This window comes from Micropterus salmoides, unplaced genomic scaffold (genome assembly GCF_014851395.1).
Source record: "Micropterus salmoides isolate LMB-PRFRI ecotype aquatic unplaced genomic scaffold, ASM1485139v1 Ms_hic_scaffold_23, whole genome shotgun sequence".
In the NCBI taxonomy this organism is placed as follows: domain Eukaryota; kingdom Metazoa; phylum Chordata; class Actinopteri; order Centrarchiformes; family Centrarchidae; genus Micropterus; species Micropterus salmoides.
The window spans coordinates 1,461,168-1,474,440 of NW_024041484.1; the positions used below are offsets into that span (position 1 = coordinate 1,461,168).

The 13,273-nt window shown below is 39.7% G+C and overlaps 1 protein-coding gene across 2 annotated transcripts in view; it reads right to left on the bottom strand.

Moving 5' to 3' along the window:
• The window catches only part of ttll12 (tubulin tyrosine ligase-like family, member 12), a 31,721-nt gene that overhangs the window by 16,288 nt on the left and 2,160 nt on the right, over positions 1 to 13,273 (bottom strand). For both annotated transcript variants that reach the window (XM_038738882.1, XM_038738883.1), the window contains exons 4-8: positions 10,272 to 10,431; positions 8,310 to 8,443; positions 3,782 to 3,858; positions 1,743 to 1,859; positions 63 to 257 (exon numbers count right to left, since the gene is read on the bottom strand). In XM_038738882.1, coding sequence (XP_038594810.1) covers positions 63 to 257; positions 1,743 to 1,859; positions 3,782 to 3,858; positions 8,310 to 8,443; positions 10,272 to 10,431 — 683 coding nt within the window. The remainder of the gene's footprint in view (positions 1 to 62; positions 258 to 1,742; positions 1,860 to 3,781; positions 3,859 to 8,309; positions 8,444 to 10,271; positions 10,432 to 13,273) is intronic.

Consider the following 13,273-nt stretch of genomic DNA (forward strand, 5'->3'; position numbering starts at 1 on the left):
TGTTTGGTTATATCAAAAGAACTATTCAGGATCATATTCTCTGATTACTAAAAAAAAACAACCTTTGTTGTCTCTGTTGATAATGCTTGATGAACTGTGGCAGCTCTGTCTGGAGGTTGAAGGTCTCTGGTAGCCAGTCAGGAGTTGGGCCGCCTTTCACTCTACGGGCCACAGCAGCCAGGCAGTCCTTCACAGTGAGGATGCTCTCACAGGGAAACTGGTTAAGCATCACATGAGGTCGCTCCTCGCTCAGCTTCCTGTCAGAGAAGTTGTTTATTATATGAAAGCTCATTGGGAGTTTCAGAAAAAAAGTTATGGTCTTGACAATGGTGTGGACTTAAATCGTGTACTTTAACCAATGACCAAATGACTAAAGCAAGGGTTCCCCTGCCTTAGTCTTGGTATAATAAGAGGTCTACAATTTAAAAGTGTATAAATGATTTGCATCTACACTAGCATTTCCATGTTGTTTTTAGAGAGACCTCTGGACAAAGTGAAACACAGCAACAACATTAAAATGGCTGAATCTCTTCTTTAACCTTTCTTCAGTTGGCAAACTAAATAAATGCATATCATGTAAAAGGAGTGAACAGACACAGCCCAGCTGATCAAATCATTATTTTATGATTGCAACGTCCTTCAACAACAACATAATTAGAGGTTGACAACAGCAGTGTCATTGCCTGTATCTGCAATTAAAATGTAACACTGTATTTTTACACCTCAATTAACAATTTGTTCTCATTTACATATCTGTTGTTAGACAACCGAGCGAATATGAAAGAGTGACTTCATTGCAGCTCATAAACACTACATAATAATCACCACTTATTCCCAAGTTGCTGCACTGTGGCAATAAAATCATTATTTTATAACTGACAATGACAAATCATCATAAATACAGGCTAATGGCAAGAACTCTGCTGTATATGCCATACTGGCATTTAATGCATGCATTTACAAATTCACTTAGATTCAGCCCCGTTTAAAATACAGGTCTACTGGAAGGTCAGGGGGCACTTGTGTTAATGAGCATTCAGACAAAAAATGTCACTACATCCTTTAAAAATGGGCTGTATTGGTGTGGGTGTATGACTATGGGAGCCCGAAGGGCTGTGGGCCAGACTGGAACCCAGGCTCAGCTTTACACTTGGGGCACGCCCTCTACCAACTGAGCCAACCCCAACTGAGGAGTTGGCCCTCCTGTGTTGAGCCATACGTACCAGGCAGTTTAAACCAGTTCGAACCGAGAAACAACTTTCGTAGCTGCACCTAGTTCTTCTACCTGTTAACCACAAATGCTTCTGTGCCTAACTGACTATAAAGACAGTACGAAACACCCTCTTCATCAGCTGCTGAATGCGCTGTACTGATCCTTTTGCATAAGCTCAAATAAAACCTATATAGGCAAGTTTTGGTTGATTATTTATTTCAGATTTTCCACCACAAGGAAGAACCACAGACTGTATGTAACCCGTTGGACGGTGGAGGTTGGAACCTGTGGCCGTGTTGTTACCAGTTTATGGTCGTTACCAGCTTACAGTTCAGATAAGACACCAGAAAATATTAAAGTAACTCACATATCTGTTATTGACATTGTACTGCACATGATTATTGGGCTTCAAATTTACCAACAACTCATGAGTTAAATTGACACAATATATGTTGAGTGCTAAAAGAGCTCCACTGAGCCATCAGGAGTGTGTGATTGCATATTGTGTGGGTGTTGCTTTGTCGCTGACCTGTAGTCTTTGATGTGATTATAGCTCCAAATGATATCGGCCTCGCCCTCGTCCTCTGTCATGTGGAACCGTGGATGGGTCAGGTTGTTCCTTACTTGTGACATTTCGGAGTAAACCCTGAAAGCAAAGCACAGAACAATCAAAAGAAGTGGAACACTGAAACAAGACAGTGAAGTACACAACAACCTCGGTTTTACATTCACATAACAGATTTGAATGGTTCACAGACTTTGTGATACATTTTTTATTTCATTTTTCATGTTCAGGCTCTATGCATTTCCACTGTGGGAAATTAACTGGCAAAACGTCAGCAAACCACTGCTATAGTGGCCAAAGGCAGGCTCTCTGTACACGTTACCCTTCAGGGATGTGATTTGTGCTTAAACATAATTACAGATAAATGGCTGTGGAATGTTGAGCATCATTAGTGTAATACTTGTTTAGAACAAAATATTTGGGTAAACTAAGTTAGGAATCATATACCAATATGTTTATAACTATATCCATACAGCCAAAGTTAAGACAATGTTGACTATTAATTTCCTATTAAGCTGCAATTATATTAGTTTGAGGTTCAATATATTTTACATAATTGCATGTTATATGTAGTCAGTATTTTTAGGTGTAAAATGTAAACTACAAAATATAATTGTAAGAATGTATGCAAAAGCTTCTGTGGTCACCCGTAGGAAAAATGAAGAGGAATGGGAATTTCCCCTCCCTTTCCCCTGCTCAGCTGTGCAAGACCCTAGGGACTTCTGGAGAGTTGGGAGTAGCTGGGCATTCCCCTACCTGATCAGTGAGGAAGACAAAAGACAAATAGTGCTGCCAAGGGAGTAGGGTGAAGAAGAAAAGTGGATGTAAATCTAGGAAATGATGGAAAGTAAGTGTGTGATCAGAGAAGTACAGAAATGATGCCACCTCGGGCATAGAGGTTGAAAAAAGAAGAAACAAGGTGATCGGAGCATTAAAATGTTAGAAGAAATACAGGTGCTGGTCATATAATTAGAATATCATCAAAGTTGATTTAAAGAGAAAATATAATATAAAATATATATTAAGAAAATATCACAATGAACTACCCATACCTGGGCCTTCAACTATTGGCTGACTGGTTAAAAAACTGGTTAAAAAAAAAGAGAGAGAGAGATCATTGCTTATTCAACATTTCCCTCTCTCTCACACACGCCAACGCATACACACACGTCCTTATCCAAAACTTATGTGCACGATTTTACTGCTTCCATGGGAGCTCAGGCCCTCCTTATGGGAGCTGAGCTCCCATGTAAACTGAACCCGGATTTAATGTAAATGTTCAGTATATTTACACAAAAACATTACATGCACGTTTGCAAGCACAAAGCACCATGTCTTTCAGTACATGACCATCACCCCACCTTACTTAACAATCATTACCAACCAGGTACTTCAAAAGGTACCGACAGACAAGAAACACAAAGCACACAAGAACCTAAAGTTCACCACAGTGTATTACACAGTTAGCTCACAATACAAAACCCACAGTTAGACAACCAATGAATGAGTCCTTCTCTCAGTTCAAATCTCCACAAGAGTCCAAATTCTCACAATTTTCAAGTGGCCTTTTATTATGGCCAGCCTAAGGCACACCTGTGCAACACCCATGCTGTCTGATCAGCATCTTGATATGCCACACCTGTGAGGTGGATGGATTCTCTCGGCAAAAGAGAAGTGCTCACTAACACATTTGTGTACATAGAGAAAGTCTTAGATCTTTGAGTTCAGCTCATGATGAATGGGGGCAAAAACAAAAGGGTTGCGTTTCTAATCTTGTTCAGTGTATATTTAACACCAGCCAGTAATGCTGTTAGATTAGATCTGCTGCGTTTACAAAAGATGATGGTGACTGAGGACATTTAGGGCTCCAAACCAATTTATCCACCACCTTCCAAAAACTCACAAAAGGTTAATTGTACATTGTTCACAGCAGTTCACTGACAAGGCAGCCTGAAGATGCATCTTTTTTGAGTGGAATTATCATCTGCTGGGGTGAGACTTACTTGAGGATTTTGTCCTCAGGCACAGTGTAGGGTTGGACTTCTACTGGAAGCTGCTCCTTGTTCTCCCGTAAAATGGTCTGAAGAAAGAGACACGAAAGACTTTGTCATTCTGAAAGAACTTCTCTTTGCATACTCGTACTTTTCCCACCAAAATATGAAATGATCCATTCCTTAGTAGAAAATAGGAGATGTGACATAGGTTTGTGTTTGTTTGACGAATAAATACATTTCTAGAAGGTATTAAACTCAATATGGTACGACTGATTTGTTTAAAGGGATGTGTATGATTTCTGCGCTTGACTGACTAAAGAGATAAAGGGTAAAGTGAGCGGTTGAAAAGATTTATACTGTCCTGCTAAATTTCAGACAAGACACATCACATTATCATCACTATTACTTTTTATGAATTACAGTGCAAGGACAGAAATGAAAGGAAGGACATAAAGACCAGGAGTGGAAATTAATGTGAAACTGTCAAAAAAACAACAACAGATGTTTGGAATAAACCACAGAGTATCCGGTCAAACTGAACTGGCATGAACAAGTTTTATCCGGTCAATAAAGTAAATAAAGGAAAACACTGAGCACTGTGGATGTGGGAGTGTTGTTGAATAATGCCTAATTCCTAGACTGATTGTTAGGTTCTTTTTCTATATTTATACACCTTATTAATGGTTTGCAATATGTTATAACTACTGAGTCTTTCACTACTGAGTGTTTACTACTGAGTGTATAACTACTGAGTGTTTAAGGAGTGAGTTTAAACTCATATTTTATTCTTATACTCTGTGTGTTTATCATATATTATTCCTATACTCTGTGTATTCATGAACGTGTGCTTTTTAATGAGCCTACATGAGCAGAGAAGCTGCTCAGGCCGCGCAGGCAAAACCTAGCCAACCGTAACCTGCTCAATAGAAGCAAGGCACCTGCAGTAAGTCACGTACGCCAGGGCTGAGATCATCGCGAACTGAAGCCAAGAATGAGATCATGACATGTTGTGATTTATGGCGCCTGGTACGGCTAGGTACTGCATGAAACCAAGCTTTGCGCTGCCGAAAGTAAACTTGTATGAGACAAAGCACCCTCATGGTTGGCATTGTTAAATCATGTATTTGTTCATTGAATCACGTTATATATGTATTAGATATGTTATTCCTTATTAATTCTTTTAAAAAATACGATTGTAAGTGTTTAAGTTTTAATGGTGTCAAACTATGCCTGTATAACTTTTTTTTTTTTAAAATACGGTGGGACTGAAGTTGAAACATATTGGTGGATTTCTAATCCAGTAATGTAAAAAATATAAAGAGAGATAAATGGTAACAATAATTACATGTAATAATAGCTAAAAAGTGGAAATTGTAACATTAATGAAAGGGTTAATTTGGTAAAACGGTACAAGAAAAAGGCCATTAGATGGCAGTAGAGGATAAGAAATCCACCAAAGGGGAGGAGTGATCAGCGAACACTATAGGTGGAGTTAAGGTGTAACGCCCACCTAGGAGGAGGAGATAAGGAGGAGTTAAGATGTAACGCCCACCTGAAGGGAGGGACAAGGTGGAGCTTAAGGTGAATATAAGGCGATGTTCGCTGACCACCAACTCGGTTCCATCTTGAGACCTGCAGGGATGTTGCTCGGGTTTATCTGTCCTTTATTGGAATAAACTCTTTTGCACCAACTCTTCACCGTCTCCAGTGAAGTTTTTGACTACGCAGTTTTTTGACTAAAGAAGAAATCTAATAGAGTAATTTTATTGAGTTTATTACGTTGGTTAGGGTAGGGACCAGGTCTTTTACTGGCCCGGCCGGTCCTTATTTCCGACCCGACAGTGTATGTTTATTATATAATTATACAGGTGAAACTTGAAAAATTAGTATATTGTGCAAAAGTTCAGTTATTTCTTTTTTCTTTATCACTTATTTATTCTAATTTTCTGAGATTTGGGGGTTTTCATAAGCTGTAAGCCATAATCATCGAAATTATATCAAATAAAGGGGTGGTATGTGTCATCCTCAAGCTCCAGATGCATCATGTTCAGTGTCACTACAGTCTGCTCAGAACTTGGTAAAGCTGGATTTTTGAACTCTGCACCCTTGACTTGGGAATAATTTGGCATCTCATCATTTGTGACGTGTGAAAATGATTTCAAGTCCATCTAACATGACAAAGCATTTCCTGCATGCAGTGTTTTTTTTTCCTGAGCAAAATGCTTCAGAATCAGCTAACGTCACATCTACACAGGAGGCGTACTGAAAGCAGCCCGACAGCTGCAGCAGCTTCAGTCCTCCATCAGTGTCCTAACAGGGTGTGTTCAGGCACAGCATTGCATGTTGGCCACCCACAGCAACACTCAAAGCCCAACACACAACTAGTGTGGTTATGTACGTGAAATGGAACCTCATTATTGTAGTGAATCAACCAGCCTTTCACCTCAAGAGGAAGTGAGATAAGATCCACCAAGGGGAGCTCTGTTCCTAAGGGTTAGCCTTTTGATATGTACCATTTTGATATATCCCTTGGTGTTTGGGTAAGGACCCTGCACAGACTCAAACAGACGTGTCAGACTTAAGAATTGTTTATTCGGGACCCTCCAAACCTCCGGCGTAAAGGAGTCAATGTGGACACTCTCCAGGATGAGCAAAAGAGCAGAGAAACCACAGCAACCCCTCTCACACACAGGTTACCTTAAAACACCAAAGTAAAATACAGCCCTTTTCTCCATGGTCCACTAGTCCCAGAGAATGGCTAAAGCCATAAAACTGAGACACGCGCGCGCACACACACACACACACACGCGCACACACACACACCCCTTTTCTAGCCGATGTGTGAACCAGATAAGCAACAGGAAAGTGAACCAAAGGACATTATTTCTATGTCTAAGCTGTTTAAGCTGTTTTGTGTTATGTTTAGTTAATAATCTTTGCTAAGTTAGTACAGGCACACTTTTAGTTTGTTTAGTAGTCATTTTTCCTTAAATACAATGTTGGTAAAGCTAAAAGAGTCATAGTTAAGTTAAACTGAAGTACTCGTAATTTCTTTTCTGATACATTTACTTTCCTGCCAGTGTTCCAGATTTTATAGCATCAGTTTATATTGTGTGTTTATGCCATGCTTCCATTCCTTCTTATATATTTTCTTGTTAAAAACATGTATCGGAAAGATCATACTCTGTCATTTAATTCTCTTCCCTTGGGCCAAGAATTGAGTTTAAATGTAGAGTTAACACTTACTTAAGCCATCAAGCGTCCTTTTATGGAACAAGAGCCCCTCCAAGAGGGCACAAGAGGTATAACCGACCATTTTAAACTTTGTCTTTATGCAATGAATAAGTATCAAGTATCGACCACAAACTGTGTCATTGTTTAACGAATGCCATGTTTAAATGCTTTTATATGCTTATCTCCCTAGGTAAAACATGTAGCCATCAGTTTTATACTGGAAGTATGTAATCAAGCTGTTCTTACGTCTAAATATAAGTAGTATAAATTGTGGAATGTAAAGCCAACGGTTTTCTGATTAAGAAACATTAACTCTAGCTTTTGTCTTTGCTTTGTTTTCTTTCCTTTTGTATAATGACTTAAATTTAAGAACTCTGCCAGTATTGATATTGTGGGAAGGAAATTAATTGAAACATGTTTAATTAGACTTTTGCCAGATTAACTTTGAGATTAAAAAGGTCACTCCCACCGTGAAACCCCACTTCAAATTGACGTCACACTTCCCAAAAAGAGAATAGATAAAAGACCCAGTCGTCTTTTGTCTCGCTCTCGTCATTTACTCTCGCTCTTGTTCTTCATTTCCTTGCAACTTCCTGGACTCCGGGATAATCCATCGGCCCAAACCTGCTTGAGAGGCCGTGTGGAATGCCAAGCTGCTGAGTGCCCTGAACAACGAACGAGCTAAACCGACAAGGAGCCTTTGCCATCCAGTAGGTGGAAAAACCACAACAGTAAGGCAAACAAACTACATTCTATGGTCTACATTCTATGTTTCCCCTAGCTCAATTATTCCATAACTTACACTCATTCGCTCCCTTAGGCTATTCCTTTAGAACTATCTTCCCTCCACATTACCTATAAATATAATTGTTTGATTATTCAAAGACGGAATTTTCATAATTTCATAATTTCCGTCCGCCGTATTAATTTTCAATAATGTAGGTTCACTACATTATTTATGACCAGCTTTTGTTGAAAGCCTGATCTGCTGAATATAAATACATGTTTTTTGCTTTCAAGAATATATTTTGGATTATATGTTTTGATATATTTTGGCACTCAGACAATATTACAGCAATCTGAGCCTCGGGAGAAGTCTGTGTGGATACGTACCTCAATGTTCTCTGCAAATTATGCTTTTGCCTTTTTCACCCTTAGCTGCTGACTCATTTATCCACTGCTTCAATTCTCATTCAGTTTCTTCTTTGTTTATCATTACATTTGGTCCATTAACATCAAACCTGCAAGCCAATCAAACAGGTGAAGTCATTTGTGTTGCGTTTGAGAAATTGTTAGTCCTCACCTCGTAGTATGAGTCCGGGGGCTCAGTGGTGACGCTGCTGACCTGGTCTAGATCATCAGGTATCCACGGTAGCAGGCGACATCGCCTCACCAGGGGGTTTGTCTCTCCATATGTATAATCACGCGTTACTTCATCTGTGGAAATAATAACATAAACAATTTTCCTGTGTGGAAATCTGTTGGGCAATTATTTATCTTGTTTATGCAAATCATAATATAGAAGTCTTTTAATCATTAGTGTGACATTATAAGCAGCAAGCAACTGTTTTTGTTTAGTAGACTGTTTACTCTGTGCAAGCTTGTAACCTCCCAACCTTCCAATGTCTCTACATGTGAAGTGAAGTCCAGATAAAATGAGCTAATAAGACATAATGTTTGCTCAAGGATCAGATAAGATCAGAACATGCTGTACAGTAGTAGGGATGAGTCATCAGGAGGACGTACTACTGTATAAAATCATGACATGTACACTCTAAGAGACTAATGTGTCATTTTTAGAAGGTACAACACAACATACTTACGTTTGTAATGTTAACCTTTGAAAGAACTTTGTTAATCTTTTCAAAAAATACAATTGTGTGTGTTTAAGTTTTAATAGTGTCAAATTATGCAAGTATATCTTTAAAAAAATGTGTGTGTGGCTAGTTTTGAAATATAATGGTGAATTTGTGATCCAGAGTGTTAAAAGGCTGGATTGTAACAACAAATTATGATAAAGAACAGCTTAAAACAGTGGTTCCTAACCCGGGGGTCACGAGAATGCTACTATAGACACAAAAATAGAAAAAAAATAATAACAACTAAGACGGACTACAGTTGTGAATGGAATCACTTTGGGTGGACACTAAATATTTTGCACTGTTTAATCCAGTAGGTGGCGGTGATGCCAACCGCTATAAAACGCCAAAGAATAATGAGGCCCGATAAGACAGAACATTTTGCAGGTTCGAAAACTTGGTTGAATTTGGAAAAAAGCAAAGTGCTGTGTTTTTTTATGTTGCTAGGCAAACACCAAATCCTTTGTCCTTTCAGTTTAATCAAAGATTATAGCGTCAGCGATCTGTAATCTTTAGTTTGCTGCTAAGTAATAACTTTCATATTATCAGAAACTTGATCACAACTCACAGGTCTGTGTCTCGTTGTTAAAAACATCTGACAAACAGAGGGTGCTTGCTCTGGCATTGTTTGAGGGTAAGAGGTGTACAAACACGCATGAGACAGGGAAAGGGAGATCCATGTGGGCACATGAGACCCTCAGAAAAGGGAGACACCGCTGGTAGTACCACCAGCTGGTCCAGGAGCTTCGTCTTAATGACGGTCGGCTCAAGTCTTATTTTAGGATGAGTCGGGGACAGTTTGTTAAGGTCTCAGGACAATCCAAGCAACTGTAAACTTCCATCAGCACAAGGGCCCGTCTCTCCATTCATTAGATTGGACAATGGAAAAAAATGCGAGTGTGCTCCTTCGAAAACGAAAGGCGCAGCCTGCAAAACGCTCACTGCCAATAGAAAACAATTTTAAAAAGGCGCCTCTCACTGCATCATTGTCTGATCCTGCACAAGACTCCTCTGTGTTTGTGTCAGCTGTTGGGCTCATTGCATTTACTATCACCGTCTTCTTAGGACTCATCTGTATTCATGTACAGCATATACTTTATAACTTCTTAAAATCTTTACTGTTTTTATGTTTCCACACTGTGCTGCTAACTCTATTTGTGGTGTTCCATATAAAACTTGGTGAATCAGGACTTTTAGAACATTATCAGCACATTTTAACTATGTAATACTTATATCCGTGAACATTCTGGTCACTATAATTGTGATATTTTCCTTATAGTTGATGATTGTGGCACCTTTGCCATGAAAGATTGTTATGGAATTGTTGATTAGAGAGAAAATAATCTTAATTTGGTTGACTGCTTTATTACCCAGGCCACTATGTGTGGATGTGTGTGTGCTTTCACCTCCTTCCTGCAGGTCTTGCAGAGGCCAGAGCACAGAGTAGGCCAGCTGGTCCTGAGTGTAGTAGAAGGGAGCCATGCCACAGCTGGGCTGATCAGAGTGCTGCACCTGAGAGCCAAACTCATCCATGATGTACCACACCGGAACCTTCTCCTCTGCAGACTGCACAGGGAAACACAACAGGAGGACAGAGAGACGTCTGAGCCTGCATCTACATCTACAGGGCTGTGTTTACATCCGCGAATGCATTTTAGATCTTCATCGACCTTCATGGGAAAAAGAGCTCAGCTGCACTATAAGTATGTTGGGATCCTAGATTTTTAGCTATCAGTGTTAAAGGTGCAAGTGGATGACTTGGCTTTGAATCTTCAAGTCCAACTCAAATCACACCGAGTCATCCTTAATTTTTTGTTAAACTTTGTGTTAAAGGAGACCTATTAAACTGCTTTTCCAGTCCTGGAGTTCTGTGACTCCTGTCTGGCAGCTTTGCAAGATTCAAAGAAAAATAATTTTCTGTCTTATACTGGCCCCTCATGTAGGCCTTCATTTCAGCCTCTGTCTGAAACAAGCTCTAGATGCTCCTGCCCCCCCTCTCAAAGCCCACTGTCACCTCATTATTTGAAGCTCTGGCCATGTTTAACATGAACATCCAACATTGTAGATAAGTCATAAAATATGGAAAAGCATAATAAGTCTCCTTCAAATTTATTGTTAAAAGTTCATCAATAAAAGTAAGTGTGGTGGATACGTATTCTCCCTATATTTATCACCTTACATTCATCAGTGTGTACTGTATTTACCTACTTTAATTGTTATGTATCCCTTACATAACTAGAACTATGTGTCTTGAAATGACCTCCAGTGTTCAGAGAGCCAAGCTCTCCCACAGCTGCCAAAAGCTTGGTCTCACACACACACACACACACACACGTATTATATTGACATCATACATACTTGTATTCATGCAATTATTGAAATCACATCTCTTATCAGAAGTAAACACTCACACTTGTATTAATCATGCATCTCCCTTGTGTGTGCATGCTGTTATTGAGTAACTCTATTCCCATGGCAAGTTCAGCTCTCAGACAAAATGTCATGTTATTCAACAGTCTGGTATGTGCAACTGTTCAAATTTGGTAATGGGAAGAGGGACACCTTCCCATTTTTTATTATTATTAGTAGTATTATTACTACTACTATTATTGTTATAAATATGTATTGTGTTTTTATTCTTAACCTTTCCTCTCCTAGACTCCTTATGTTAGTCCGTCCACATTTACTAGGGTTTAGTTCAGAGCTGTGAGATGGTTTTTGGTGTTTTCCTCTCTTGTCGTTCCTCTCCTCTCCTGGAATGTTCATTCAAGGCCGAGAGAGGATCTCTGTTCCCCAAAATATAGAAACCTAGACTGTGTAAATGATGATGCATCCCTTTGCTCGGGGCCAGACGCCCGATGCCGCCCTAGACGGCAGGTCACTGGACCAGCTGTATATCTGTTTTAGTACTTCTCTATTTATTCTCTTTTGTAAAATACATTCTTCAACAGTTGACAACAGTTGGTTGTTCCTCAAATCTTTGCTCAATGACAGTTTGCGGTTCCCATGACAGTTAATAGATTATGATTATCAATAAGCAAAATGCAAAGTGAATGAACAGATGAAAAATTTAAATCAAATCAATTTTTGGTGTGACTACCCTTTGCCTTCAAACAGCATCAAGTCTTCTAGGTACACCCGCACAGTTTTTGAAGGAACTCAAAACTGCAGGTAGGTAGGACCCAAACATCTTGGAGAACTCCCCACAGTCCTTCTTGGATTTAGGCAGCCTTAGTTGCTTCCTTCTTCATTTAATCCCAGACAGACAGACAGATGTTGAGATCAGGAGTCTGTGAGGGCCACACCTGTACTCCGTTTGCAGAAATGCAGCCCCAAACTTGCTGCATTTACTGTAAGAAGGTTGAAGGCATTTCCTACCTTCAGCCAGATATTTTAGATATTAACTCATCAGTCCAGAGCACCTGTTGCCATTTTCTGCACCCCAGTTCCTGTGTTGCAGAGCATAGTTGAATAGCTAGGCCTTGTTTCCATGATGGAGGTATGGCAAGTCTTCCATGAAGGCCACTTCTGACCAGACTTCTCCAGACTAGATGGTGTACCAGGGTCCCACTGTTTTAGAAGAAGAAGATATACTTTATATGTTTTCTGCAGCTCGGAGCCGATGGCCCTGCCGGACATCTTCTGATTGTGAATGGAAGTAAGCGTGACGTGTCTTTGATCTGCTGCCGTAAGTGTCTTTGGCTGACCACTGCGTCTACAGTCCTCAGTGTCCCCTGTTTCTTGGTGCTTCTTCAAAAGAGCTTGGACAGCACATCTGGAAACCGCTGTCTGCCTGGGAGAGACCTTGCTGATGCAGTATAACTACCTTGTGTCTTGTTGCTGTGCTCAGTCTTGTCAAGGTGTGAGCAGCCTCACCTTGTTAGCTTGTTAGCTTGTTAGCTTGGCTGTTCCTCACCCAGTTGTGTTCCTCCTACACAGCTGTTTCTGTTTCACTTGATGATTGTGTTTCAACCTACATCTTGAATTGGTGATCATTAGCACCTGTTTGGTATAATTGTTTAATCATAAAGCTGATGATATGCTTACAAAATCTCTGATTTGATTTGTTCACTCACTTGCATTTTGTTAATAGATAAAAATAATCTATATAATCTTTCTGTAAAGAATTCTTACTTTACAACATTTTCCACACCAGCCTAAAACGTTTGCACTGTACTGTGTGTGAACCTGAAGCTGAGCATATCAGAGATTTAATACACAGTGTACCTCCCCAGGGACACTACATAGAAGGAGTTATGGTAAATGCTAAATGGATTGCACTTATTTAGGCCCCATCCACACTTCTCCGTTTTAGTTTACAAACAGAGAATTAAAACAAATACGATCACCGTCCACAGCAGCGTTTTAGCTACATATCAGAGTTGATCTCTGTCTACATCAAAACGCA